Source organism: Alosa sapidissima, chromosome 19, assembly GCF_018492685.1.
Source record: "Alosa sapidissima isolate fAloSap1 chromosome 19, fAloSap1.pri, whole genome shotgun sequence".
Lineage (NCBI taxonomy): Eukaryota > Metazoa > Chordata > Actinopteri > Clupeiformes > Clupeidae > Alosa > Alosa sapidissima.
The window spans coordinates 4,001,589-4,029,576 of NC_055975.1; the positions used below are offsets into that span (position 1 = coordinate 4,001,589).

Sequence of the window (27,988 nt, forward strand, 5' to 3'; positions counted from 1 at the left end):
ATAATAGCATACGTTTTATACACGTTTGCAGATTCGTCACAAAGTCTGAATGTAGTTTCCTGAGCCCTTCGTTTTCTTTTCCAGAGTTGAAGTTGAGGGGAGACAGAGAGAGAGAGAGAGAGAGAGAGAGAGAGAGAGAGAGAGAGAGAGAGGGGGAGGAGGGGCAGAGGGAAAGAGGAGGAGGGTCAGCTCTGAAAGAACTCTAACAACTCTCAAAAGTTGCTGGCAGCTGAGCTGTAAATGGGATCACCTACCTTCAATGCCCCTCCATGATTTTTCAACACTGTAAGGAGCTGGAATAGGCCTACTGTGAAGATGCCATTGCCACGTTTGCCACATATGCCAAGAATGCCATATTGGCTAACTTTGTCAAATTTCCCTAATCTGCCAAGTCCTCGAACACTGTTGTTGGATTGCTGCACAGTTTTGGATCACCAGGTTGGTGGTGGTAAGTTTACTTGTAAAATTTTTATTGTAATTTCTCTAGCTTCTACTCAGTCATCTCTAAATGATCTCAGTCCAGTGCAGTTAAAAATATATCTTCATATTGATTGATTGCCTAAAATGAAATGCCATTGTCTAAGATAGAACTGCCATGACACAGTTTAGGCTACTAACCCAGGTCTGGAAAGTCTAAAAAAAATCTGCCTAGGCTATGGAATTATGAAATAGCCTACATTTACCAGACCTGATGTAAACTTAGCCTATGTGAATTTGGGTTGAAGTCTTTGAAAAGGTCTGACAATTCTGCTCATGGTAAAACAAAAAAATGCAATAAGTTATGTATAAAAGTATAAGTATATTCTTTTGATCCCTTGAGGGAAATTTGGTCTCTGCATTTATCCCAATCCGTGAATTAGTGAAACACACTCAGCACACAGTGAACACACAGTGAGGTGAAGCACACACTAATCCTGGCGCAGTGAGCTGCCTGCAACAACAGCGGCGCTCGGGGAGCAGTGAGGGGTTAGGTGCCTTGCACTTGCACTTCAGTCGTGCCTACTGGTCGGGGTTCGAACCGGCAACCCTCCGGTCATAAGTCCGAAGCGCTAACCAGTAGGCCACGGCTGCCCCAAATGTGAAAAAGGTATCAAAAGTTAAAAGGTTAGATGCAAAAGTATTAAAAGTAGGCCTATGGAATACACATTGAAATAATAAGCAAATTAATTCATTATAGTTTTACAAAAAGATTTGTGTGACTAGGCCCTAATGAAAACACAGTAAATATTTGTGTCCAGAATAGGGATTTAATTTTCTTGTGTTATGATTTGTGCCACAACCAGATTAACACTGAGCCAGTTCACATGGCAAGGATCATACAGGCCCCACACAGTCTTTTCTACATCAACTAAAGCTCCTAGGCTACTTAAAAGTGTTATTAAAAATATAAAAAATGTTTATTCATTTATATATATTTTAAATAAACTCTACCTCATAATAAGATTAATTTATTGATTGAAAAAAAATCATGAAAAAAATCATTATTGTATTTTGAGGTAAACATAACATCAAAATAACATTAATTCATGGGAATATATCCTTTCTGTTTAGGCAGCATTATAATGAATTTGTAATGTTTTATTTTTTATTTTTCTATAGGCCTAGTCTTAATCCATCAGAGTAAAATACACTTAAATTCAGGTTAAAATAAACCATCACTAAACATAGGGTAATTTCACCACAGCCCTCTGTCAATCCATAGCACTGTAATGATTTCAGTAGGATGCTGGGATGTGCTGTAGAGATGCTGCCACAGTAGGGCTGGGGTGGGTTGGGGGAGGAGAAAAAGAAGACTGATGTCTGGTTTCACCAGTAGATTCTCTCCTTTCCCTTATTTTTCTCTCTCCCTCCCTCACTGGTTCCTGCACCCACTCACACACACACTTCTGCTGTCCCTCCCATCCCCCCCAATCCCCCGCCCCCCGCTCTGTCTTTGTTATGCATGATTGGGTAGGGGGCGTGTGTGTGAGGTTGTGACGGGAATGCGTGTAGTCTGTGTGTGTGTGTGTGTGTGTGGTGAGTGAGAGTGCGGCAAGCGTGCATGTGCGCGCGTGTTTTGCACCTGTGTGTGTGTGTGCAGCCAGCATTGTTCCTGGGAGATTGAGCCAAGCGGTGCCACGCTATTGGGAAAATCCAAGGTCATGGAGTCTGGTCACATGCACCGTGTGTGAGTGTGTGCACTGTTGAGAACGTGACTGTTTGCGTTGTGTGTGTGTGTGTGTGTGTGTGTGTGTGTGTGAGAGAGAGAGAGAGAGAGAGAGGAGAGAGAGAGAGAGAGAGAGAGAGAGAGACAGAGACAGAGACAGAGAGCATCGCTCTGACACAGAATAGGCTTCAGGCTAAGAGCAGCAGGGTGGAATATCAGCGGCGTTTCCATCGATGTACGGTAAGGACAGTTCCCCTGCACTGTGTACAAGGGCAATTGTGTGTGCATAATGTGAGAGTGAACATTCAGCCAGCCTGTGGGTGTCCGTACCTGTGTGTGTGTGTGTGTGTGTGTGTGTGTGTGTGTGTGTGTGTGTGTGTGTGTGCGTGTGTGCGTGTGTGCGCGTGTGTGTGTGTGTGTGATTGTGATGTGGTGTGTTGGTGTGGTTGTTTTCCCTGTCTTGAGACCCAGTGACTGTTTTCTCTCCTCATTGCATCTTTATCATTAGCTGCGCATGGGGAATTATGTGTTTTCCATGGGAGGCTAGTGTTTTTGACAGAGCAGCGCAAAATATCTTATCCAGTTTCTTTCCGGTAACAACTGCATTTTCATGGATAATCTTAAATAATAATTTAGAAAATGTGGTTGCAGATTGTTGTTCAGTACTTTTGTCTGTAATCAGGCTGGTTATTAAGCTGGTATGATAGTCAATGACAGAAACATATATGACCTTTGACTGGCCCCAGATTTGTTTACACTGTCGGTTGTTACTTCCTGCTCTTTGAAATGCACACACAGAGGGATTGAGCGAGAAAGAACTTATTTCTGGCAACTCCCAGGAGATAGAAGATTTCATATTTAATCCACTTTCTGGTGTGAAGCCCAGACTCCTCCTGTAATTAAAACATGCTCTGAGTCTAAGTCTTACTTAGAATTTGGAGCTCCATCACTCCTTTTTAGAAATTGTATTCCTCTGTCACAATACAGCAGAAAAGCTCTCTTAAACAAACGTATGGTTGGCTAGTCAGTGGCACTGTCCTATTCTGACTAACTCCACAGTTTCTTATTTATTTGATATGAAATATTTTTTTACCATACTGTATGAAATCTAATCAAGCATGTAATCTAAAGCTATAAGTTATGACATTCAGTTGTGTATCTGTAAAATACATCCATAAAATTCAGTATCATATGCAAACAACAGTCGTCCTATGGAACACCAAATCTTTGTGGTGGTATCTGACACTGCTTCTTGTTGGACATTTTTCCTGGCCAGGTGTGTGGTTGCATTTCACACTCTCAAATGGCTTTGTGGTCGGAGGGAGAAGCTACAGTAAGCACAGTCTATGTGCTGCCCCCAGAACTACAGTATGTACTGCATCAACCTTGGACTTGTCTGAAAAAAATCTGTTTCAAAGGGATTGCAGGCTATATTTAGTGTTGTATCCTAGAAAAAGAGATCCTCCCATTGCAGTTACACAGGACTGCTTTAATGAACATGCACACAGTGTTATGTAAGCAAAGTAGTAGTATTGAGCGATGCTCTAAGTTGGCTCATGTCCAGGGTTTCCATTCCTTTTGTTTACTTGGTGGCAGGAATAATGGGAAACTCGGCTTGCCTTTGTAACATAGGCCTAATCCTCTTGTCATGTCTTTCAATTGCCTCATTTTGAACGGTTCCCAGATGTGGCATGCGTGCAGCAGAGGCATAGTTCATCATGGCACCAGCATGTGATGTATGTTTTGTGGGACTAAAAAAAACATGCAGGCTCCCAAGTGCCTGTTTATTAAGTCTAACACTAAATTGAATTGTTTGTGTATACATGTAGCTGTCTTCCTGGGGCAGGTGGACTGAAAGGGATAGTAATGTCACCATTCATTAAAAAAAAAAAAAATAAACATAAAGAGTGATTTAAACGTTCCTTCTGCGAGCTGTGACAAAGCTGCAACGTTTGTTGGACCCTGATCCTTGGCCTCCCTCCGGTGCAACATTTCCTTTGCAGCCAAATTCTATGGCCCACATGATGTGAATGAGTACACGCTGAAAAGAGAGTTATGAGGGGCATAAACGGACCTCAGCCCTCTGGCCACAGTATTTATGCTGTTGTCAACACGGAAGGCTGCCAGCAGGAACTTACCTGGAGTAGGAGAGAGAGAGGGTGAGAAAGAGAGAGAGACAGAGAGATGGAGAGAAACACAGAGAGGATTGAGAGGAGAGTCAGAGAGATGGAGAGGAAAAAACATTCTCCATATTCTCCTTGTCAGTAGCATTTCAGTTTTCATCATCAGGGTTCATTTTGTCAGTATCTCCCCTCTTTCTTCGTCCCTAGAACAAACAAGTGGTCTCCCATGGCCAGGACTGTTGGCTGTCCTAGTGACAGCAGGAGAGATTTAAGACGTCAGCCTGTGATAGATAATTCACGGCCGAGGAGGTAGTGGGTGAGGAGGACAAGCAAGGTGGGCTAAACCATGCATCTGTTATGGCTGCCATCTCTTTGTCTGTGGTGTCTGCTGTCTATCTTAGGGGTAGGCTCTGTCGTGCATACACACACACACGCACACACACATAGAGACACAGTCGATGGAGAGAGAGAGACAGAGAGCCAGTGCAGAGTGGTGAGCAAGAAGCTGCCGCTGCGTCTTTGGGTGACTCACTGGCGCTTCTCGCCCACGGCCTCACGCTTCTTTCAGAGTCGGCAGCGTGCTCTGGCCTCCTCGCTTGCAGGAGACACAGAAGAAGAATCATTTCAGGGCAGAAGAACGCCTGCATGGCTGGCTCCTGGGAGGTGTCTTTCTGGAAAAAAAGAAAAGATAAGACATGGAAGATTTATGAGTCATGAATAGTTTAATAGCTGGTCCGGTAGTCTGATTGCAATAAAAATAGTGGAGGTCTGATTCTGAAAAGCTATTCTGTGCCTGAATCATAAGAAAAGGCACCAAATCTTAAATTTTGTCAGTGTCTACTAGAGCTAATATTTGTTGCGCTTGTGGCTTGCCTGGCCAAACAGCTTGCATAATGAGATTATTGCTGCTCAGGGTTGGCCTCTTTTTTATTCTTCTTTTTTTTCCATGCTGTTTGATCTTTGGATCTCTTAATCATGGGCAAATTAATTCTTAAAATCTCACCCCCTCAGGACCACGATGCCATGTCTCTGACGCGTCAGCATAGGTGGGGGTGGGCACGAATGCACTGTTGATCTAGTTAGTGCAAGGGCTGCTTGTCAGAGCAAACAAGATTTTCTTCCTTGGGGCTGATTTGTCGGTGGTGGGCAGAATGAGTTGGCAAACAGAAAGATTTCCCAGGCTTGTTATCATTCACGCTTTACATACGGTGCTTTTTGCATTTGAGTAGCCTTGTTTTCTTGGTTGTTTTTATTTTATTTTTATGTGTGTGTGTGTGTGTGTGTGTGTGTGTGTCAGAAACTGCAATCGCGGTGAAAGAGTAGGGAAGAGTGATTGCCATTTTCTGTAAACTGAATCACTTTGGCACAGTCTGCATCTCCCTACAATTTATTTAACGAGCTAAGCTAATCAATTAAGTCAACAAGTGCTTATGGCTACAGTCAGTCAATGCAGAGACACAGGAAATGAGCTAAACTGATCATGATGATGATGACGATGAAGCTGGTTCCTTTGAGGGTGGTTCTTTTTCTTTTAAACTAGGCTTTTAACTGATTGTTAATAAAACTCATAGTAAAACCCCACCCAGTCGAAGTCTAAAAGGTTCACTGTTGCATTGTGTTGTTTCTCCCTGCTCCTGTTTTCCCAATCCCAGGTATTTGTGGATGTTGTGGGGCCCTGCGACCCCGGTACAAAAGACTTGTGGACAACATCTTCCCTGAGGATCCAGAGGTAAGACTGCCCCCAAGACCTGGATGTGCTAGTAAATAAGCCACTATGTCAACAACACCACAAAACTGCATCTCAGCATTTGGAGATCACATTAAAATCTTCATTGGAATTACAGTATGTAGACTATCTGGTTTAATTACACACACAATAACACACATATAAGACATCTTAAATGTCCTTGCTGAATATTTTCCATTATGGAGAGATCTATGTCAGCTCTTGCACCCAGAGGAGAATCCTTTTGCATCATGCAGTAACCTCAACCAAAGATTTCCTTTTGCTGCAAATCAGACTTGGACAGGAATCATTGAACACTCCTCCTGAAAAAATCAATGCACTGATAAATCTACTGTGTTGTATATGCGTAACCTGGTATAGGTGATTCCACATCATCTCCTCTCGGGTGACCTAAGGACAAACATGGTCATTCCAAAAATACACACTTTAGTTCACACAGTTTAGGTCATTAAGTTGTTTATTTACTTATGTGTATAAGACTGACCTCCTGCAAAGCTGGCTCCAGCCAGTCTCACAACAGTAGAACAAGATAGGTGGATGTTCCACAACTCTAGGGATGATGTTCTGTGTGCACATGTTGGTCAAAGGTCAACTACCTTACACACAGAGGATCTCTTCATGCATGCGATGGAATAATAGAAGCAGGAGCCTCCTGTTTAGAGTAGATTGTCTGCTTCAGGGCTTGCAATACCTTGCAATTACGCAAAAAAAAAATATCAGGAAATGTCAGAATTATTTCAGTGTGGATGTTGATAAGCTGAAATTAAATAGAGGTTGACTATCACAATACAATAACAAATAACATCTGCATTGAATTTATTTTATTTAGTGGATCTTAGGTACAAGACCACAGTGACAATAAAAACATTATCAGAAGGAAAGATCTGCTTTCAAGCAAAAGTTGTATATATATATATTTTTTTTTTTTAAATAAATGGTGTAAAAGTTTGTCTGTGGCTTATGCAGTTGGCACAAAAAATAGTGTAACATATTATGTTAATGTTCCGAATCCTATCGTATGGAGGCCTATATGATATCATGCTGAAATGCAGTTGGTATGCTGTTCTTGCAACAGCAAAGCCCTCTGGTAAATGTCATATGAAGGCAGCAAGTGTTTTTAGTTCAGTAGACTGTGGATTACAGGTCATTGCCCTCCGTGTTAGAAAACTGAAATGAAATCCAGCATATATTTTCCAGCAGCCACATTGATTCTGGCAACACCAGGGCTATTTCTGGCAACACCAGGGTTATGTAATGGAATTAAGTCTCATAGTGGTATATAGATCTTTTATTTAATCAGGCTGTGGCACTTCCTAAAAAGCAGGGCGGGGGAAAACAGCAACACTCCACACACACACTGCCTTACATACATGTTATTAAAGGAGGGATCAGAAAGGATTCTCACTGAAGGAAATGAATGGCTCTTGTGTTCCTGAAAGCCTATAAACAGCTCCGTCATGTCCCCGCCCTGTGTGACTGTGTGCAGGACGGCCTGGTGAAAGCCAACATGGAGAAGCTGACATTTTACGCCCTTTCTGCTCCGGAAAAACTTGACCGCATCGGCGCGTACCTGTCAGAGCGCCTCTCTCGAGACGTGGCCCGCCACAGATATGGGTGATTTGTGTAATGTGTACTAACAAACAACTCATATAAACAACACGTGACATTTGGTTTGCAGTGTGACAGGGAAGTCAAATCTTCCAATGAGCTTTTCCAGATGGCTGTGTGTCTTGACTCATGAACTGCCTCATTTTGCAATGGAAAAAAGTGTCGGCCAGCCAAAAGTAAAAGGGAATGGCAGCCGTTGTGGAAAACCTTGCACAAATGCAATAATTAAGTAAGTGTGTGACAGGATGGGCTGTGTTCACACTAGTTTTAATGACAGAAATCTATTGTATAAATTGTAGAAAGACTTGATTTCACCAAGTTACAGTTTTATTCAAATGATGTTTACATCAGTAAAACGGCCCTTTGACAACTGAGAACTAACAAAAAATATGTTACAGCATTACACCTCACCCACCAAAACAGAGGAATGCATAATTATGTGTGTGTGTGTGTGTGTGCGCGCGTGTGTACACCTGTGTGTGTGTGTGTGTGTGTGTGTGTATACATCTGTGTGTGTGTCACAGGTATGTGTGCATTGCCATGGAGGCTCTGGACCAGCTGCTGATGGCGTGCCACTGCCAGAGCATCAACCTTTTTGTGGAGAGCTTCCTCACCATGGTGCGCAAACTCCTGGAGGCCGACAAGCCCAATCTGCAGATCCTGGGGACAAACTCAGTAAGTTCACACCTCCACCCGGCATCCATTTATTATTCAGTTCACATCAGGGTTCATGGCTCAGTGACAGCTCCTTATGTGGATGCTGTATATCGGCATGTGTCAGCCTGCTCCGAAATCCTGATTTGAATGTCCAGAAGGAAAAGGAAATTATTACAAAGAAATCAATTCCATTCTGTGCAGATACCTCAGGGATGTTCATAGGCCCAGCAATTACAATGAGACAGCTGAAGAGGAGAAAACCTGTAAAGGAATCACAGTGTGTTGGTCTTTGTATACTGTTAGTATTTTAATGGCGTCCCTATGGCAACAAGGTTGAAGGAACATCAGCAGTATGTGTTAGTATGTGGGAGATGGACGTGTGTGTTTCTGTGTGTGTGTGTGGGTGGGGTGCTGCCCCCGGGCCAGAAAGACTGACCCGGAACTACTACGGGAAAGGAGAGATCCCAGCTCAATATGATTATGCTGGATGGCTGACATCCCAGAATCATAGTGTGTGTGTGTGTGTGTGTGTGTGTGTGTGTGTGTGTGTGTGTGTGTGTGTGTGTGTCAGACAGTGGAAGAGACAGAAGATAAGATAGTGAGAGAAGTAACAAAAAGGAGGGAGAAAAGAGGAAAAAATAAATCAGAGAAGAGAGAGAGAGAGAGAGAGAGAGAGAGAGAGAGAGAGAGAGAGAGAGAGAGAGAGAGAGAGAGAGATTGCCGGCATTAGGCCTCATCATCGCTCTGACATGTCATTACGGCATGAGCCAATCCCTTTCCAGCATCTCCGAGCAGATGTTGGGAATTTCTCTGGGAGGGGGAGGGGTTTTCCCAGGGGCCGTATCCTTAATGCCAGTGACAGCCTGCTTCCATAAAGGCTGCCTGCCTTACCAAACAGTACTCAATATTTGCACTTGTTACAACCCCACCACGACTGGCAGCTTGTACAAAACAAACATGACAAAGTAGCCCTCTCACAGTAATGCATAGTAGTAAAGGACACATCTATTGCGGTTATGACTCTTCCCATTCTTCAATGGGCCGTTATTTTTGACAGTGTCGACAGTGTTTGTGGGTGGCACGTCATTTCTCATCCCCTGCAGAAACCCAAGAAAGTTGTGTGTTGGCGCAAATATGTCCATTTTCTGCAGAACCATCACAGCTGGCCAAATGGACAGGAAGGCTGATCCTGAGAGAGAGCGAGAGAGAGAGAGAGAGAGAGAGAGAGAGAGAGAGAGAGAGAAATATGAAGGCTTAAAGATTAACGAGAGATTACTTTCGCAGATCTAGGACAGCCAGGACCAGGGCTTAAATTGCATTTCCGATAAATATGATGGTGGTGGAGTGTAGCGCATTAGTCACGGACGTTAACATCTCTCCAAGATGTTTTTAAAAAAAATAATAACAAAAAAAGTTTTCCAAAATAGGCTGACTCACAGATCTCTATGCAGGCTTTGATCCACTTGCGACAGATGTGTCATACCCCCCCCCCCCCCCACCTCTTTTTGTTTGTTTCTTTAAGCTTTGATTGCACCTGTCACTTGTTACCACACATCCTGATGAATGTTTTCCTGTACCTCTTCTCTCAGTTTGTGAAGTTCGCCAACATCGAGGAAGACACACCCTCCTACCACCGCAGCTATGACTTCTTTGTCTCGCGCTTCAGCGAGATGTGTCACTCCAGCTACGAAGATCCCGACATCCGCATCAAGTGAGGAAACACACCTCACACTTTTTTTATCCCCCCCGCCACACACACACACACACACACACACTCCCTCGACACCACACTCCAAAGGCTCCACATTAGCACTCAACAGCTTCCGCTTACACTCCTCTCCTGATTAGTGGGAAACGTGCTAAATGAGTCTCGAGTGCCTAATCAGGCTGGCATGTGTGGCAGGAGAGTGTGCAAGGGAAGCAGACTAAACGCAGGCTCACAGACTCACTGTGCGTGTGGGTTTCCCTCCGCCAGGATCCGCATGGCGGGCATCCGAGGTCTGCAGGGGGTGGTGAGGAAGACGGTCAATGACGAGCTGCAGGCCAACATCTGGGACCCGCAGCACATGGACAAGATCGTCCCCTCTCTGCTCTACAACCTGCAGTACCAGGCCATTGAGAGGTAAGGGCAGGGAAATGGCCTCCACTGCTCCATGGCGTGGGGGGTCGGCACAAATATCCCAAATATCTCCGACTATGTTAGAATTAATAGATAGATATATACTATACTAACATGAACTATTAGCCATCAGTTGCCATTCAATTAAGGACACCAAAAACGCGTTTGTAGGATTATGAACACTAGTTTTGTATAATGAAATAAATTGTTTGTGTGTGTGTGGGGGGGGGGGGGGGGGGGTGTAGCAGGGCAGCCCTTGTATGTAATAATTTTATATGAGAAGCATCACTTTTTATCACTGGGAATCTGGTGTCTTTGTGTGGGCATACAGTATAAGATGGATAACTAGATGCAGGGTCGGCGCCAGAGAGCAAAGAGTGGGGGGCCATGAGCACTGACAGAGGTGCACCTCACCTCACTTGAATTAGTTACTTTTCCAAAATTCCCATATAATAAAGAGCATTCTTTGGCCCTTTTGGATAACTGAAACAATATGATCATGGTGGAAATAGTGCAAGAACATACTGTAGCGGTCATAGCGTTTAATAGAATAGCGTTGCATAGGCTACAATACAAGTATATAGGCTATAACTGACTCACCACTAGCAGGCCTAGGCTACAGCTGAGTGTAAAATCTCATCATCACTGTGTCTCCATTCATTTCTAAATGTTCTTGTAAGATCCTGCTCAAAAGCAAATTGCAGATACTGATATTACGACTGCGCAACATTGCACATAGGCTATGGGATCAATCAAGTACAGAACAAATTCTAGCACAATCACAAAGTGGCTAGGTAGATGCACCAAATGTGATGGAAAGTTTAAGAGCGAACAGGACACTCGGCCTGGCTTTTAGTATTTTGTGCTGCTCTGACAGTCTATTTTTATTGACTGTTAGTCTACTGTTTTTGAATTTGGAGAGGTACTGTTTTGCAACGACAGGCTACGAATGCTGACTCCACAACTGACACATTTCCCAGCCAGGCCCATGATAGGCTTTTTGTCACTGAATCCAAAAATGTCTTCCTCCGGATAAAGCATTTTAAGACCCGTGCTGTGTTGCGCTAAAGCGCGATTCCATCTCCCCTTTTAAAGTAGCCTACATGACCCAAAGCACTATACGGGCTATCTTGCACACCAGCGCAATTGACTTTGTATACTCGCGCTTTTGTCTTTCCTGTTTTCCAGTCAGCGCATATTGGAATTTCGCTCCACAGGTACATGTGCGCCCATGGGGGTGTTTCAGTGAAAAAAGGGGGGCGTGTTCCGACGCAAACGGTCCCTGTTGAAATTTGGCAGTTTCAGAAAACAATTCCGCCACAGACCAGGAACCTCCTGGTCTAAAGTCAGTGGTGCAAATTCAGATGCTATTTTAAGGGCACATGCATGGCCACAGGCCTGCAGAAATGAATGCTATGCACACCGATCTACAGACACCCTGTGCACAGATGGAAACATTCAAAGCCTTGATAATATTTGTCCGTTTCCTGGTTTTGTTTGTGCATTGGTCAACAAAAAATGTAGTAGCCTATATAGTACATCTACATGCAAGGATACAAGGATACAAGGAAGTTTATTGTCACATGCATATAGTTACTGGAAGTAAGAAATGCAGTGAAATTGTCTGGTGTGCAATATCTTTACAACAACAACGCCTAATTACGACCTATTAATTTGGACAACTTTATACAGCCCTATAAAGGCTAAAGTTACCTTTAGTTTTGTTCCAATTTACCATTGTGTATGGCTTTAAATATCGTGTGCGCTTTAACATCAGCCTATGCATTATTCCAGCTGCGCTAAGGTTTTGACAAGCACTACAATTTTGCCTACCTTGTTGTAGCCCATCTGAAATAACTCCAAACTTTGCTACTGTATGTTCCCTCCATCCTTTCGTTTTTTTTTTTTTTTCAAAAAACGTTTTATATCCATGATGGCCTTGAAGTCTTGAGTTTGTGAATTTGCTTAAATAAGCTTATTATGTGCTGTTAACCAGCAACCATAGACAGTAAAAGAAAGCAGCAAGTAGCCTTGGCTACAATTTTTGTAGTTGCTGCGTCCATTCATTGTTATTCTCTCTCCTGCTCAAACAAAAGTTGTGCGTGCATTAAGTTGATGATAACGTGTTTACAAACTCTACTTTACATAAAATAAATATTGTAAATAGCCTACTGTCATGCAGTTAATGGGATACTGTGCAGAGTTGGAAAGTTAGGTCAACTTGGAAACTGTTTCTTGTTGTTGAGTTGCCTGTTGGTAAGGTACAGCCGTAGCTTACACCTGCAGTAGCTTGCTTTGGCGCCTGTGTTGCTCAATGCACTTTGCTCCTCTCATCTATATGAGGCAGTTCCCATTTCTCCAAACCATACATAATTACAAGGACAAATATTGCTACACAAGGGAAATAAGTGTGGTGTCCGATGTGAAAAAACTATATATAAATAAATATATAGCTAGCATATAAATATAAATCTAGCGAACACATTTCCACGAATCACGGATGTGTTGATGACATAAATTAGGAAATATTAGAGGATTTAATGAGACGTGATGTTGAACTGCATGCACTCCATTTAACCCAAATGCCCCAGCAGCAGCACGGGAGAGGAGAGCTTATCTGACAGATCTGCATTGTCTATAGTGAGGCAATGTTAGATTACATTGCAAAAATATCACCATGCATTCATAACCTCGTGATTCAGTGAGAGTGATCCCATAACATGGAAAGTGACATTTCTGTATTACATTTTGGAGGAAAAATCAATAGCAAACTGTTCCCAACTGACTATAGCGCTGTGAACCGTTCCTGGCTGCGCCTGGCAAATCCGCCATCATAATAGCATTCCGCTATGCAACAAGCGTGCCTGTTGTTAAAGGGAATGTGAGATGACGCTCTGATTGTTTTTTTTTTTTTTATTATCTTCCCAGATTTATCGTGAGACCTGTTACTGGAGTTCTTATGTAGCAGTGTCAAAAAACCCTAGTCAAGTGCAGAATCCCTCTTCATCGCGCAGTTTGGGCACACAATCAACAGTAGAATAGATGACACAAGTGTCAGTCCGTGTCATGTTTCATTTTGAGTAGGCTAAGTGGTCAACATCAGTGTGTATTTAACTTCAATCATAGCCTTAATAATATTTAGATGGATTTTTTTTTATGTCAGGGAGAGAACTCAGTTGAGGGGCATATTGGCCTGTTTGGACGGGCCTGAGCCCTCAAGGGCCGCCCATGACGCCCACGCAAAGCGCTACAAAATATGACCGCCGCTCAAGCCTGCACATTCTCCCCGCAAAAATGAATCACACTTATCAATTTGTCTCCATCTCCTACTCCATCCCCTACTGTTTTATGTGGGTGTGTGTGTGTGTCACTGCAGAAAATAATTTCTGAATAAAGCTATATGACCGCCGCTTCGCTATGCGGTGGTCATAGTACCATAAAACCGCAAGCTTGCATGTAGTTGTGGCGAATTGGGAAATCTTAGGATTTTGTTTTGGTAAGTTCAGGAGCCTCAGGAGAGTGTGTAACCATTGCCCATCTGTTCATTCATGTACACATTTACTATCACACTAAAGTGCTGCTCTGTGGTCACTGGCATGCTTGGGTCTCATTATCAGCCAACCACCAATGTGTGTAGTAATCCCTCACTTTAACTCAGGAAACTGTTCAATGAAATATTAGGTGAAACAATACCCCGATTTGCTCCAGGGGGACTTTCCAGGTTCACCATGTTCATGGTGAGTCACAAAGAGTGTAATAATGTAGAATGCTGATTTTTATATTCTGCTGGGAAATTACATATTCACATATTTACTCTTTATTTAAAGTGTAAATGATTTTGTAAATTATTTTAAAGTGATATCAGATGTGTCCTATGAAAGCCCATACCCATGATGCCTTGGTTGACCCTGTGATTTGACTGAAATAGAACAACAGCCATGGACAGCACCTCACTGATAACTGGCCTCTACAGTGGGCACTGTGGATTTAAGTGTATTACAGGCATAGTGGAATGACTCATGCAGATATAATTAGTGGTGAATGCTCTTAGCACAGAATGTAATGCTATGAAGCAGGGCTCAAGTGCACAAGTTAGAACAGGGCAATCTTATCAGAGCCATAAAGGCTACGGTCAGAAGTATGCTAATTGCATATGTCCACAGTGAAGGAGTCCATATTAAAGAATTACATGTCTAGAGATTCTCTTTTCCCCTCCTCCTCCTCCTCCTCCTCCTCCTTCTTCGTCTTACAAACATACATACTTTTACATCTGCTCGTCCTTTCTCTCTCTCCCTCTCTGTCTTTCTCTCTCTGATTGAGGGAATGTTGCAGTGTGCAGTGTGTGTGTGTGTGTGTGTGTGTGTGTGAGTGTGAGTGTGTGTGTGTGTGTCTGTGTGTGTGAGAGAGAGAGAGCTGAGTAGAGATTTTCTGATTAGACCAAATGGCATCTTGCAGCTCAAACACAGACTCCTACAGTAGCAGTGCGTAATAAATATGCCACTATAAATAGATGACTTTGCACAACATAGGGAGAGACTGGATGAAAGATGAAAAGTGAAGGAAGGCGGCAAAATGGTAATTATAAAATATGATTCCACCTTAGGGCAACCATGTGTTGGTGAGAGAAAGCAGCATAGTATTACTCTGGCCCTAACTTTTTTGTGTTTGTTTGCGTGTGTGTGTGTGTGTGCGTGTGTTTGTGTGTGTGTGTGTGTGTGTGTGTGTGCTATGCATATGTGTTTAGAGAATGTGTGTATAATTGATATGTTCATCTTATTTCACAAAAATAAAAGAACACAAATATGATGTGCTTTACCATGTCCCTGTAGAGAAGTCTCAGTATCTCCTCTCTGCTCCTTGTGTGTGTGTGTGTGCGTTGTCTGCAGCCAGTCCCCCTCTCCGGACGCAGAGAAGGATAAGGAGTGTCCTGCGGAGCTGACCGAGCGCTGCTTCAGGGAGCTGCTGGGCCGTGCTGCTTACGGGAACATCAAGAACGCCGTCAAGCCCGTCCTCATGTGAGTCACTGCCGCTGATGCACGCATTCACATGTACACCTACAGTATGCGTAGTGAGGTGGCAGCAGATACCTTAAGAGGAAGAATACAGTCCAGCGGTGCAGCGATTACAGGAGCCATAACAGTAAGAAAGGTGCATTAGAACTCACCAGGGCTGTGCATTGTGGTACATCATAATACAGGGCTTACGATTCAGTATGGTGCAGTATATTGTGTTTTTTTTATTTAATTTTAAAGTTTGTTTTCAAATTTAAATTAATTTAAATTTAAACTAACAAACATTTATTTTACGTACATAAACATTTGAATATTGACTGTGTATATTATAACCTTTATTTAGAAAACAATATATTGTGTTGTTGAAAATAAATACAGTATTGACTCCTACACTCCTAGCACAGTGAAATGTCATGCAACATTGTTGTAAGATACAAACTTCTCCAACCTAAAATGAGCTTTCATTTTTTCATATATGAAAAAAAAAAAACAATAGTGCAGTTTGTTTATTGTTATCACATGAATGGATGCTGATTGCACCAAATGTATTTGTATCTCAAGGCATCTGGATAACCATTCTCTATGGGAGGAAAAAACGTTTGCAGTGCGCTGTTTCAAGATCATCATGTACTCCATTCAGGTAAAAAAATACATTCTATTTAAAACATAGACTAGACTTATATTATATTATATTATATTATATTATATTATACCCCACAGTCCCAGCATTCTCACCTGGTGATACAACAGCTGCTTGGCCACCTGGATGCGAACAGTAAAAGCTCGGCCAAAGTGCGTGCTGGGATAGTGGAGGTGCTCTCTGAGGCTGCCGTGATTGAAGCCAGTGGCTCCGTAGGTAGGGGAAGCTGCAGTACATGTTCACACCATTAGAGGGATCTCTGGGACCCTGTCATCAACATGGGGAAATAACGGACATTGCAACTGAACAGAATAGGGTTTTAGACCCCTAACCATTAGTAGATACCTTTTAACTTGTTTAACTTTTAAGCTGTATTAGTAACTGTAGTTGGGATGTCAGTAATGTGCTGTGTTGTGTCCAGGGCCCACAGTGCTGGAGGTGTTCAACACCCTGCTGAAGCAGCTGCGCCTCAGTGTGGACTATGAGCTCACAGGCGCCTACGACTACAGCAACATCGGCACTAAGATCATCAAAGAGCATGAGGAGAGACAGTTACAGGAATCTGTCATCAAGACTATCGGTGTGTGTGTGTGTGTGTATGTGTGTGTGTGTGTGTGTGTGTGTGTGCGTGTACAGGGCTTAAATTTCACTGCGGGATTGCGGGTATTGCGCATAATTTGTTCAAGTCCCGCAACTCTAGCCATCATAATGCGAGAAATTCCCGCATACACTTTTACAGCCTGTCTGATGACGTTAATATAGCCTAATCATTAAGTGGCGTGAATGCGGTGCTATTGACCGGACTGATCAACTACCGAGTTGAATTGAACATAGCTTCATGCAGACGCACACACACACGGAGAGAGAGAGAGAGAGAGAGAACCACTTTGCGCTTACGCAAATAGGCTACGCTACCATGGCAAACTTTTACATCTGGAAAGAGCTCCTTGCTAACTATCCTGCTAGCTCAGGTCACGTCAACACTTGATCCCAGAAAGATTGTCTTCGACATGTTAGTTTTTTGAACATTTATTGTATCTAATGACATAGAAAACATAATGATTTGCATACACATACCGCACTATGCACAACTTTTATTCACTAGCGACTATAGCCTAAAACCGGTCAGGTTGAAGGGGGGCTAATTACTCCATAGAATTACTCTCACGTATTTTCTTAAAGTGACAGGCACTCAATTACACCTACTCATCAGCAATGTGCACTCAATTGGACCTACACACCACATTATAGATATGCCTAAGTGTTATAGGTTAAACGTCAATATGAGGCATTCAAATTACTAAATATGTTTAGCTACTAGTAATTACTAGTAAAATGCTATACTTTAAAAAATGCATTATTAAATAAATACACTCTATATGAATTCAAAAATATATGATAGAAACATATCACATAAGCTATCATTTTCAGTGTGTGTTTGTGTGTGTGGAGAGAGTCAAGCAGAATCTAGGATGTCCACTGTTGTGAATGATCCCACTACAGTATATATTACTGATGACGTCAGGGTGGTGGGGGCCCCAAAATCAAACACTTTTTTAAAAAAAGTATTGAAGTATTGAAATTGCAATTCTTGACTTGGTATCAGAATCGACCCCCCCTCCCCCCCAAATTGTGTAAATCCCCCCTACATGAATAACCTAAGGGGGGAATTCCCCCCCATTTTGAAAAATGAATTTTAAGCCCTGGTGTGTGTATGTGTGCGTGTGCGTGTATGTGTGTGTGCATGTATATGTGTGTCTGTGATGCTTGTGTGTGCGTGTGTGTGTGTGTGTGTGTGTGTGTGTGTGTGTGTGTGTGTGTGTGCGCGCATGTGCATGTGCATGAGTAATCATTACCAACAACTCTTACAGCTTGAGGGTTCTTTCACTGCTATGTAGTACACATTAATACTGTAGATGACACAGATGAGTGTATGGTTTAGGTATTCAGCAGTCGCTTTAGCATAATGCAAGAAGCATAATGCAACAAAATGCATATGATTATATTTAAAATCACTTGATAGGTAAAGACAAAAAAAGACATTGATTCATATTATGATAGGAGCATAGTTTATTGTTATTATTATGATAAATGCAGACATGATCAACCAAACTTTACATTAAATTAGTGGATTTAGTTAGTAATATTACTAAAAACTGTTTGCAAAAATATGGATTCACTCTCTGTTGTTACATTAATATACTATATATCCTGTGTGTGTGTGTGTGTGTGTGTGTGTGTGTGTGTGTGTGTGTGTGTGTGTCTCTGTCTGTCTGTCGGTTACATGTGTGTGTGTGTGTGTCCACAGGCTCATTTGCCAGCACGCTCCCGACCTACCAGCGCTCGGAGGTGATGCTGTTCATCATGGGGAAGATCCCGGTGCCCGGCATGTACCCAGCCCTGGGCTCGGCCAACACAGGGTGGGAGAACCCTCTGAGAGCAGCGCTGTGCATGTACTGCCCCCGAGCCGACTAGACTAGACACATAGCATAGAGGCCTAGGCTCCACCTGTCTGTCGGTCTGCTTCAGAGAGTAGAGATGTAGAATAGACATTTGCATGCATACATATACAGTACATTCTGAACCAAGCTTAATGATATATACTGTACTGCATGTGTAACATAAACAAGTCAAGATGTTTGTGTAGCTTGTGGACTACTGATGATAATAATTCATGGATTAGAATAATGATGTTTGTAGTATCTCTCTGATTTAAAACAGTGATAGACAGTATTTCTGTTTGGTGAGGTGAGAAGTTGTAGGTTTGCTGTTCTTTTGGTTCAGGGTGCTGTTGTGCATGTAATGTTGCTGTTATTAATGCACTTACTCTTCGGGATAATAACTATGTACAACATACTTGGGGTGGAACAATCAATGTTAAAAAAACATTCTCTTCCTGTTGTTGAATCAGTGGTCTGAATTTGTTGGTCAATGAAATGCTGGGTTAGAGGTCATTGGTAGCATCAGCTGGAGGGACAGATATATGGCTGGACATAACTTTAGTTTTGGCTTCTGGAGTAGACTATTGATAATGTGTGGTTCTAGTATTCCTTCCCTATACTGATGATGTATGGCCTCATTTAAACATGGAACTGGTACCCATGATTGGCAATGTGACGTAACTACACATTTTAGCTGTTTCAAAAGCTGTTCAAAAGTCAGAACCTAATTTTCCTCGCTGACATGACCTCTTGGGAGGCCATTAACTGTTACCGTTTATGCAGGATTTGTTGCCTTGCATAGACTACCCTGTCTGCATTTCAATTTAGTGTCCCAGTTCATTTTGGATGCGTGTGCCAGTGTGTTTGTTGATCTCATGAATAAATGACGAGCTTTGTGCTTCACTAAGTGGGAGAGTTTCAAGTGTCTGTTGAAAAAGAGACACAGTCTGCATGCCCCAGGGATCCTGTGAGAGACCTGTCTAACAGTGTGCTTCTCCTTTGTTCTCTTACAGGTTTGAGGGCAGTCGCATGATTCAAGTCATGCTGCTCAAGTCACTTGTTCAGGTGCAGTAGTATTCTTAAAGGCTTAACATTTCCTGACTAATTCTGGCATTCTGTCTCTGTATAACAGACGCTTGACTCAACACTGAAACATACGCACGTAACGTGACAGACCTCTCCTCCCTTCTCCATCTGTTTCGGTGGCCTCTCACCTCTCCCTCTCCCTCCCTCTCCCTCTCCATCTCCATCACTCTCTTTCTCTCTCTTTCTCTCACACCCTCCGTCGCTCTCCCTGCCTGTCTGCCTGCAGGTGACCGTGGGCTTCCAGACCACCAACATGCTGACGGCCCTGCCCACGTCCTTCCTGGACCCACTGCTCTCCTTCACGCTGATGGAAGACGCAGAGGTCCGTCTGCTGGTCCTGGACATTCTCATCAGCCTCATTGATCGCCATGACAACCGTCTCAAGTTCTCCCCCATTAGGTCAGGCTGCACTGCAATGATGGGAAATCTAAACAAACAAACAAACAGTGAAACAAACATCTGAATAATCTGAAAAACAGATGACAGATTTATATATTTATATATTAAAACATTAACACAAGTTACATCATCATGTTAATTAAATCAGTCTGAAAATATGAATGATTTCATAGTGGAATAAATTTGACAACATTAGTACACTGCAGGTGTACACTAGTTCAGGATATTCCAGATAGGAATATGTCATTAACATGGACACCACCTTCCTGTTTCTCAGTATAATCAGAGATATCTCAGTGTTGAAACTGAAGTTGGACAAATGCTCCCGTCAGGACAATCTCTTCATGAAAAAGGTAATGTCTTCCTATACACTCATAGACACACACATACACAAAATATGAAATGAGGATATGTTAATCCAATTAAATATTTAAGATGTGTTGAAATGCATTGCAATGTACCAGAGGGACCAGAGTAATGCTTCAGCATGCAGTATGTTAATAATGTATTATCCAAAGTATGTTTCTTCGTTTACATGCAGTGCAGTTTATATTTCTTTGTTCAAAATGTAACTTTTCATAATTCATAATGATTTTATTCAGGATAAAAAGTAAGCAGCAGTAACAGTATTCCTGCACATTCTGCCTGTCTTTTTTGATTGTTTGATTGTTGTATGTGTGAAAATACATACAAATGCAATAAAGTGACAATTAGAGATGCACAAAAATATTTCAGAGACCTTGGGTTTGAGAAAGGCGCTATATAAAATAAACATATTATTATTATAATTATTATTATTAAGATAAGATAAGATAAGATAAGATATACTTTATTGTCCCTCAAGGGGAAATTTGTCTTGGGCTGTAAAGTGCCTTCTCTGTAAACAACAATCACATACATGCAGGACATGGCTCTGATCCAGGGAGATTTCTAAAATGTATGTTTCCTCCCTGCCCTTGTTTTATTCAGTAGAGCCACCGACGTAGGGAGAAGGACTGCTTAAAACGGTTGCTCTTATAGATAATGGCCCTAAACCGCTTCCTTGATGGCAGTAGCTCGTATTCGGTATGGAGAATATGAGTTGGGTCATTAAGAATTTTCTGTGCCTGATTTACCATCATCTTTTCAAAAATGGATTGAAGGGATGGGTAATCTATTCTATTCATTACCTTCATCACTGTTTACTAATCTCTCCACCTTAGAGTTGAGCTGTACTGTGAGAGGGTCAAACCAGGCAGCCATACCATATCTGATTAAACTTTACAATACAGCATTGTAGAAGAGTATCATAATTGGTTGGTTCTTACACCAATCAGTCTCAACCTGTGTAAGAAGTGTAGTCTCTGGCCCAGCTTGGCACAGAGACACTCTACCTGCACATTCCATTTTAGTTGATTGTCAACATGGATTCCTAGTACTTACAGTATAGGACGCTACTTGCTCAATCTTTATGTCTCCTATAACTACAGGGTTATGGGGTCCCACTTTCTTAGGGTCAAGAGTTAGGGTTAGGGTTTCTGAATCAACAACAGGAGGTGTATTGAAGTGACCACAGGTATTGTGTGAAACGCAGAGATAAAATCTGCAAAAAGGACTCTTATTAGTATTATTATTAGTAGTAGTAGTAGTCACACTCTTAGAATTATAGTATTATTGTTGTCCCCAATAGCAAAAAAACTGCAAAAATGCAGGCTTGTTGAGCCTTGCCGTTCAGATTGACAACATCTTTGGCCCTCATCTTCTCCTGCCCTAACAGAATGCCCAGAGGCTCTACCGCCACATCTACCTGGTGTGCAAGGAGGAGAACAGCGCCCAGCACCACTTTGAGTCGCTCTTCTCCCTGCTGGCTCTCCTCTCTGTGGAGCTGGCCAACGAGGAGGTGGTGGTGGACCTCATCCGCCTGGCTCTGGCTCTGCAGGTACAGCCACCTCTAGACATTGCCCATGATTAGCACAGCTAGGCCTGAGGGTGGGTGTCTTAAAGGGGGTTGCACGGGTCACTTCATTTTGAAACTGGAGGCCCTCCATCCAAGGGACAGCTCTATCCAAGGGTGGGCAGGTAGTGTGTGGGGGTGAGAGTGGGGGTCTTTTTCCTCCAACTCACCACCATTGCGCCCTTGTTTCTCTCCCCAGGACTTGGCAGGCGAGGAGGCACTTCCTGTGTATAATCGCTGTGCCATTCATGCCCTCTCGGCTGCCTACCTGAACCTCATCGGCCAGCTGACCACCGTGCCCACCTTTTGCCAGCACGTACACGAGGTTGGACACCTTTTTCTCCTTTCCAGATCTTATTCAGATCCTCATGAAGTGGTGGTCACTAAGAAATGTAAATAGTCACTTAGAAATCTTAGAAATGGTTGCAGTTTAGTGTCTCTCTCAATCAATATCTCTCTCAATCTGTTCGAAAATGATCCGCAGAAACAACAGTTTTTCCTTATTTCCATTTCAGGTGATTGAAGCTCGACAGAAGGAGGTCCCTTACTTACTGCCAGAGGATGTATTCCTGGATAAACCAAGGTCAGCTGCCCTTACAATAGAATCCATTTTCCCTCTCTTTTCCGTCGTATTTTTCTCTCTATCGGATGACTCATGGTTTAGTGGACTTTCAAACCAATTGTAAGCCAAGCATTTGCACTGGCAGGAGCTGAAATAGTGACGCAAGTTTTCTATGATGATCAATATTAAATAGCCGCCTTTCATCCCCCTTACCTGTATACGGCTAATCGACTCTATTGAGTCACTGCAGAGCAAGCAAATACCTGTCCATTTCTCCTTGTACTTTCTTTCAAACTCCTGTGAATCATCTGAGGCATCTATGAATGCCTATATGAAAGATGCTTTAAAAGGATGTATCCCTGCCATGGTCCATACAGGGTCCATGTGCTTCTTTATCTCTCTCTGTCTGGCCCTTCTTCTATTCTCTTGCTCCTCTCGCCCTGAAGCAATGGAGCATCATTTGTAAGGGGGTAACATTTGCCCTGGCTTTGCTGAAGGCTTTTAAAAGAAATATTTCACAATATTCTGAGATCCAGAGAGCCTGTGAGCTTTGGCACTGTTTGGCTTCAGAGAGGTTTCTCTCTCTCTCTCTCTCTGATCAGAAAGTACATTACAGACACTCTTGCCTCATGCAACTTTAAAGATGTTATCTGAAAATAATGTTTCATGATGCTAGACTGTGATGGCTCAGCTGTGTACTGTCTCTCTGTCTCCCTATGTAGCTCTTAATCTCCCTCTCTATCTCTCCCTCTCTCTGTGTATGTGTGTGTGTGTGTCTGTCTCCTTTTCTCTCCTCCCTCTCTCTTGCTACTCCTTTCTCTGTCTCTCTCTTCCTCTCTCTCTCTCTCTCCCTCTCCCTTTCTCTCTCTCTCCCTTTCTCTCTCTCTCTCCCTCTCAGACTGCCAGAGAGCCTGTCGAAGCCTGGAGGAGACGTTGTCTTCCTGCAGTCCAAAATAGCCGAGACGCTGGGCGGGAGCGGCTACAACACAGAGAGGCTGGCCACTCCTTACATTCCACAGATAACAGGTACGGTCCGCCTGATTACCTGTAATCCTAATGTAGATGCTTCCATCAGGGGCTAGTTACCTTATACTGAAAAGAGTCATAATATACTCAGTGGCTGTTGAGTGGACCAATGACCTTGGTGTTGCTAATGCTATTCTCAGTTTATTTTGATCTGTGCAATTGCATCCAATCAGCCAAATAACATGTCGGACAACATTAATAAGGATTTGAGCTTGAATGAAGTGCAAAACTAAACTGTTTTCTTGCAAGGACAGCTGACGCACAATTGAAAGGTCATGCCGTGTTTGTATGCGTGTGTGTATTAGTGGCTGAGTTTTCCTGTGGTTGTTGTGTCTGTCCCCTTCAGATGAGGACAGGCTGTCAAAAAGGAAGAGCATCGGGGACACCATCTCTCTCCAGCTGGAGATGGATTCCAGACACAGCCCAGAGAGAGAGCCGGTGAGACAGACACATGAACAAATGGACAGACAGATAGACAGACAGAGACAACACATAGCTTAATTTACTAACTAAGATCGTCAAATAATTATTTTTGGGTCATATGACAGTGAGGTCATTCATTGGGCTAATCAAGTGAAATAATATTTTACTTTAAGTCAAATTCTTGAATGTAATTGAATGGGGAAAAACTCTCTTTCTAGATATCAGTTTTGTGGACAAATGTGAGCATCAAATATAACCATAGAAACAGGTTTCAAACTTGTGGAAAGCAGAACTATTTCAGAGAGAAATAAATGACAGTGTAGCCTGCTAAGTGATGTAGTAAGCACATTTCTATCCTATATTAAATGAGCGCGTGGCCCTTGACTGTCCTCTGTTTTCTATTTCTATCTATAAGAAACAGTCCAAGGCCTGCCCTCCAGGTGTGTGCTCCAGCTATTCAGGTTAAACTTTGCTTTGCAGCAGTCACATGAAAGCTCTTTTCTCTGTGCCCACAGAAAACTCCAACTGAACAGATCACCTTTGAAACACTGAAGCAAGCTATTGGTAAATATTGATTACTGATCGGTTAGCATTGACAAAAATAATCATATGTGACCAGTATGTTAACTTTTCAAGAGTTTGAAGCTCTGAGGATTAACAATTTTTGGTCAACTGTTGAGCTGGACATGCAAGAAATGTCCTAATTCTTGCCTTTACCGCTGCCTGTTAAGACTACTGCACTTAATTACTTAACTAACTGTATTCATATGGAACTTTCAGCTCCTCATTGCTAATACAAGGCATTATCAAGGAGAGAACTTACTTACTCGTAGAACTGTCTGGTGATACCTATGCCTATACCCAATGGCAGGACAGAAAAAAACATTAACCTTGGTTGAAATCGCTGGCAATAAAGTAAGGGTCTCTTAATGGTAGCGCTGTAGCGTATGTGTTGGCTGATGGCGTCTGCTCCCTGTGCTCCCTCAGTGGACAGCGTGACTATGGAGGAGCAGGAGAGGGAGCGCAGGAGGCTGGTGGTGGAGCGCTTCCAGACGGCGCCCTTTGAGGAGATCGCTGCACACTGTGGTGCACGGGTGAGCTCTTCAGTCAAGTCAAGGCATTTCATTTGTGTAGCAGTTTAGAACACCCTAACGTTGTCCAAAGAGCTTTACGCACTAAAAGAGCAGAAAAGAAAATACACAAACCACATTGACAAAAGGCATACAAATCCACAACGTTTTCAAAAGCAAGGGAAAGCAAGTGATGATGATGTGATGAAAATGATGATGAAGAAGAAGAAGAAGAAGAAGAAGAAAGTGACGATAATAATGTCAGTGATGATGATGATGAAAATGCTGCTACTGATGAAGATGATGATCAGAATGACTGTTAACTGGTGTTTCCCCCTCAGGCCTCACTGCTGCAGAGTAAACTCAACCAGATCTTTGAAATCACAATCAGGTATGGAACAGTACAAGCATCACAACTAGCTACAGTATGTAGCTTTAACCTTTCTGCCATTGTAGTTGCGTTAAATATTTGTGTCAACGTCTTTCTGACTGAACTCTCATTTGGACTAAACCCATACCTCCGTTCCCCCAGGCCACCCCCGAGCCCCTCAGGAACGGTCTCTACTGCACACGGACAGAGCCGCTCCATACCCGTCTACGAGATGAAGTTCCCCGACCTCTGCGTCTACTGAGAGAACCATATGTCTGTGAAGCCCATTGTTATGTTTGTTTGTTTGTGTTGCATCTGTCACCTACATCAGAATAAGAGGATAATGAGTGTGCAGGTGTCATCATGGAAACATTTGAGGGAAGAAGATTGATGATGATGGATGATGGATGATGGATGATGACGACAACAAAAATGGATTTACGTGGGAATTATACAACAACCCTTCAAAAGAAGTTATATATATATGAATCACTTAGATGCATTGAACAAGCCACTAATCAGTTAGGAGCTTGTTGTTTTCTTCTTGTTTGTTGGGGTGCAATCATGTTAGTTGTTCAGGGTCAGTGCAGAGTGCAAACTCATGTCTACCTTAAAAAAAGGCACTGAAGTAGCCGAATGTATTCAATGCTACACACTGTAGCCTCCCTTTGGAATGTCTGTTTGTGCATTGCTTTTGTTTGTAAGGTGCAAGAATAATTGTATGGATATCCATATATGTAAGATACTCGGTGGAAGCTATTAATTGGCATACTTGTACAAAAAGTGAAGACTGCCTTAAACGTCGACGTTCAACTTTTGTCAAAGAATGTAAGAATGATGAAGAAGAGTCATCACGTGTGTTCTCTGTGTAGTCTCTCATCAAGGCAACTGTTTTACCACAGATTCCTAGTAGGGACATGTGCAAGTGTAGTACAGTACATATCTTGTAGTGCATGTGTGTGTCTAGTATATGTGGCGTGTCAATATGCTGCAATAATTTTGTACCGAGAAGCAATAATCCCTGAAAGGAATTAGCTCAAAGCCATTGGAACAGACACAGACACTGGCAAGGTTATTTCTGGAAAGCTTCAGAGAAAGCTCAAGAGGTCATTGGTATGCCTTTACAGGGTTAGATTTTAAGATGATTCATTTGAATAAGTTTATTCAATTACATTTTGATGTTATTGTAAGAAACGTGGAATTCTTTTTGTCAGTGAAATACTATATTTGTCATCGGCATTAAGTGATTGCTATACTCTGATATATACATCAACAATATTCCATCTCATGCTTCTTATAATTCACACTCAGACACTATATTTCATCTCAAGAGTGGGAAAGCATAACATCTCAGTGGGAGTGGATTTCAGCTAGGCAAAGATATTTCTCTCATGTGAACGGCGATGAACATGATGATTGTGATGACAGAATGTGTCTCATCTATCTGCCATTTAGTTTAAGGTGATTTGAGCTTTAAGTGGTCGTTAGCTCGGGGAGATGCTTGGAGTGGATTGTGTGAAGCTGCAGCAAGGACACAGTGTATGATACCACTGCCTCTTGTTTTCTAGAGGTAGCCTGTTGGTCTTGCAAAATATGAAGTGATCATTCAAACGATTAAACTAAATCGTTGCTCTCAGTCCTTTTGCATCGTCTGAAAATGTCGTACCTCATATTTAACCTCATGTTTGTGTTGTACTGTTGTGTTCCATGCTACTTACTTGGATTGCCTGTCTCATCTTTGTTGTGTGCTGTCGTGAGCTTATTTTTAGATGGTATTATTTCTTTTGTTTGTTTGCTGCTCCTACCCCAGCTGTTGTTGACTGATATGCACTTTCCTCTTGTTTGTACTACGTGTGTTCCATGTCTCTCAGTGAGATCTATGCGTTTTGCATGATGTCGTTCTGTAAAGTCTGATATGCTGTAGTGTTAATGCTCTCATAGCTGCCTTTCACAAGCCTGTCTCGCTTTGGTCCTAACCTCATCATTAGTCTCTTTTGTTTCCACCCTGCTGCTAAAGAAACTGCTATTTTTTTTAAGAAGAGAAGATCTCTTAACAGAACACAACTCTCTCTCTCTCTCTTTTTCTCTCTCCAGTTTTGTTTGCTGGGAGTATGGTGAAGATTGTGCAATTGTGCAATGGTTTTGATGAAGAAAACATATTTGTGATATGAACTTTTACATGTTTTGAAGTATGTGGCAGACTTCGTCCTTTGAGTTGCTGCATGTTTTCACTGTGCACAAACCATTAAGCATTCTTGTGTGTGTGTGTGTTTGTCCGACAGGTACTCAGAAAAGAGCACTGTTTAAGGCATTTTCATCTCAAAATTGACTTTGTATAAATGTTTAATCCTTTGAAGTGCTAAATCAGTGATGTAAATATGTTGTATGGAAATGGTGCAAAGATTATATGTGAATATAAAATAAATAAGTAAGATATAATTTTATCAAATCACACACAAGTCTTACTGTTTGTGTGTGTGTGTGTGTGTGTGGTGGGGTCTTTTACTTGTTGTATTTATTTATATATGTATCTTGATTGTAATCTTTGTGATTATTTTAGTCTCGCATGTGAAAGATTAAAGGAACTATTTACCAGTTCAATTCTTAACATGATAAAATGAATCAT

General features: G+C 42.3%; 1 protein-coding gene across 3 annotated transcripts; it reads left to right on the plus strand.

The window, feature by feature from the left end:
- The first annotated feature begins 2 nt into the window (after nucleotides 1-2).
- efr3ba (EFR3 homolog Ba (S. cerevisiae)) lies at nucleotides 3-27,806 on the plus strand. Of its 3 annotated transcripts, none has more exons than XM_042071921.1 (23): nucleotides 3-448; nucleotides 5,922-5,998; nucleotides 7,503-7,630; nucleotides 8,149-8,299; nucleotides 9,871-9,992; nucleotides 10,257-10,403; nucleotides 15,287-15,415; nucleotides 15,974-16,052; nucleotides 16,133-16,268; nucleotides 16,474-16,632; nucleotides 18,361-18,472; nucleotides 19,507-19,558; nucleotides 19,806-19,978; nucleotides 20,256-20,331; nucleotides 21,735-21,896; nucleotides 22,111-22,236; nucleotides 22,427-22,494; nucleotides 23,372-23,499; nucleotides 23,846-23,937; nucleotides 24,438-24,486; nucleotides 24,910-25,016; nucleotides 25,334-25,383; nucleotides 25,525-27,806. In XM_042071921.1, the coding sequence occupies exons 1-23, from the start codon at nucleotides 316-318 to the stop codon at nucleotides 25,622-25,624; spliced, it is 2,556 nt and encodes an 851-aa protein (XP_041927855.1). In that variant the 5' UTR covers nucleotides 3-315; the 3' UTR covers nucleotides 25,625-27,806. The 3 variants fall into 3 exon arrangements, with proteins under 3 accessions (XP_041927855.1, XP_041927856.1, XP_041927857.1); XM_042071922.1 differs by lacking the exon at nucleotides 3-448 and adding an exon at nucleotides 1,965-2,386; XM_042071923.1 differs by lacking the exons at nucleotides 3-448; nucleotides 5,922-5,998 and having other exon boundaries at nucleotides 7,503-7,853.
- Nucleotides 27,807-27,988: the final 182 nt, after the last annotated feature.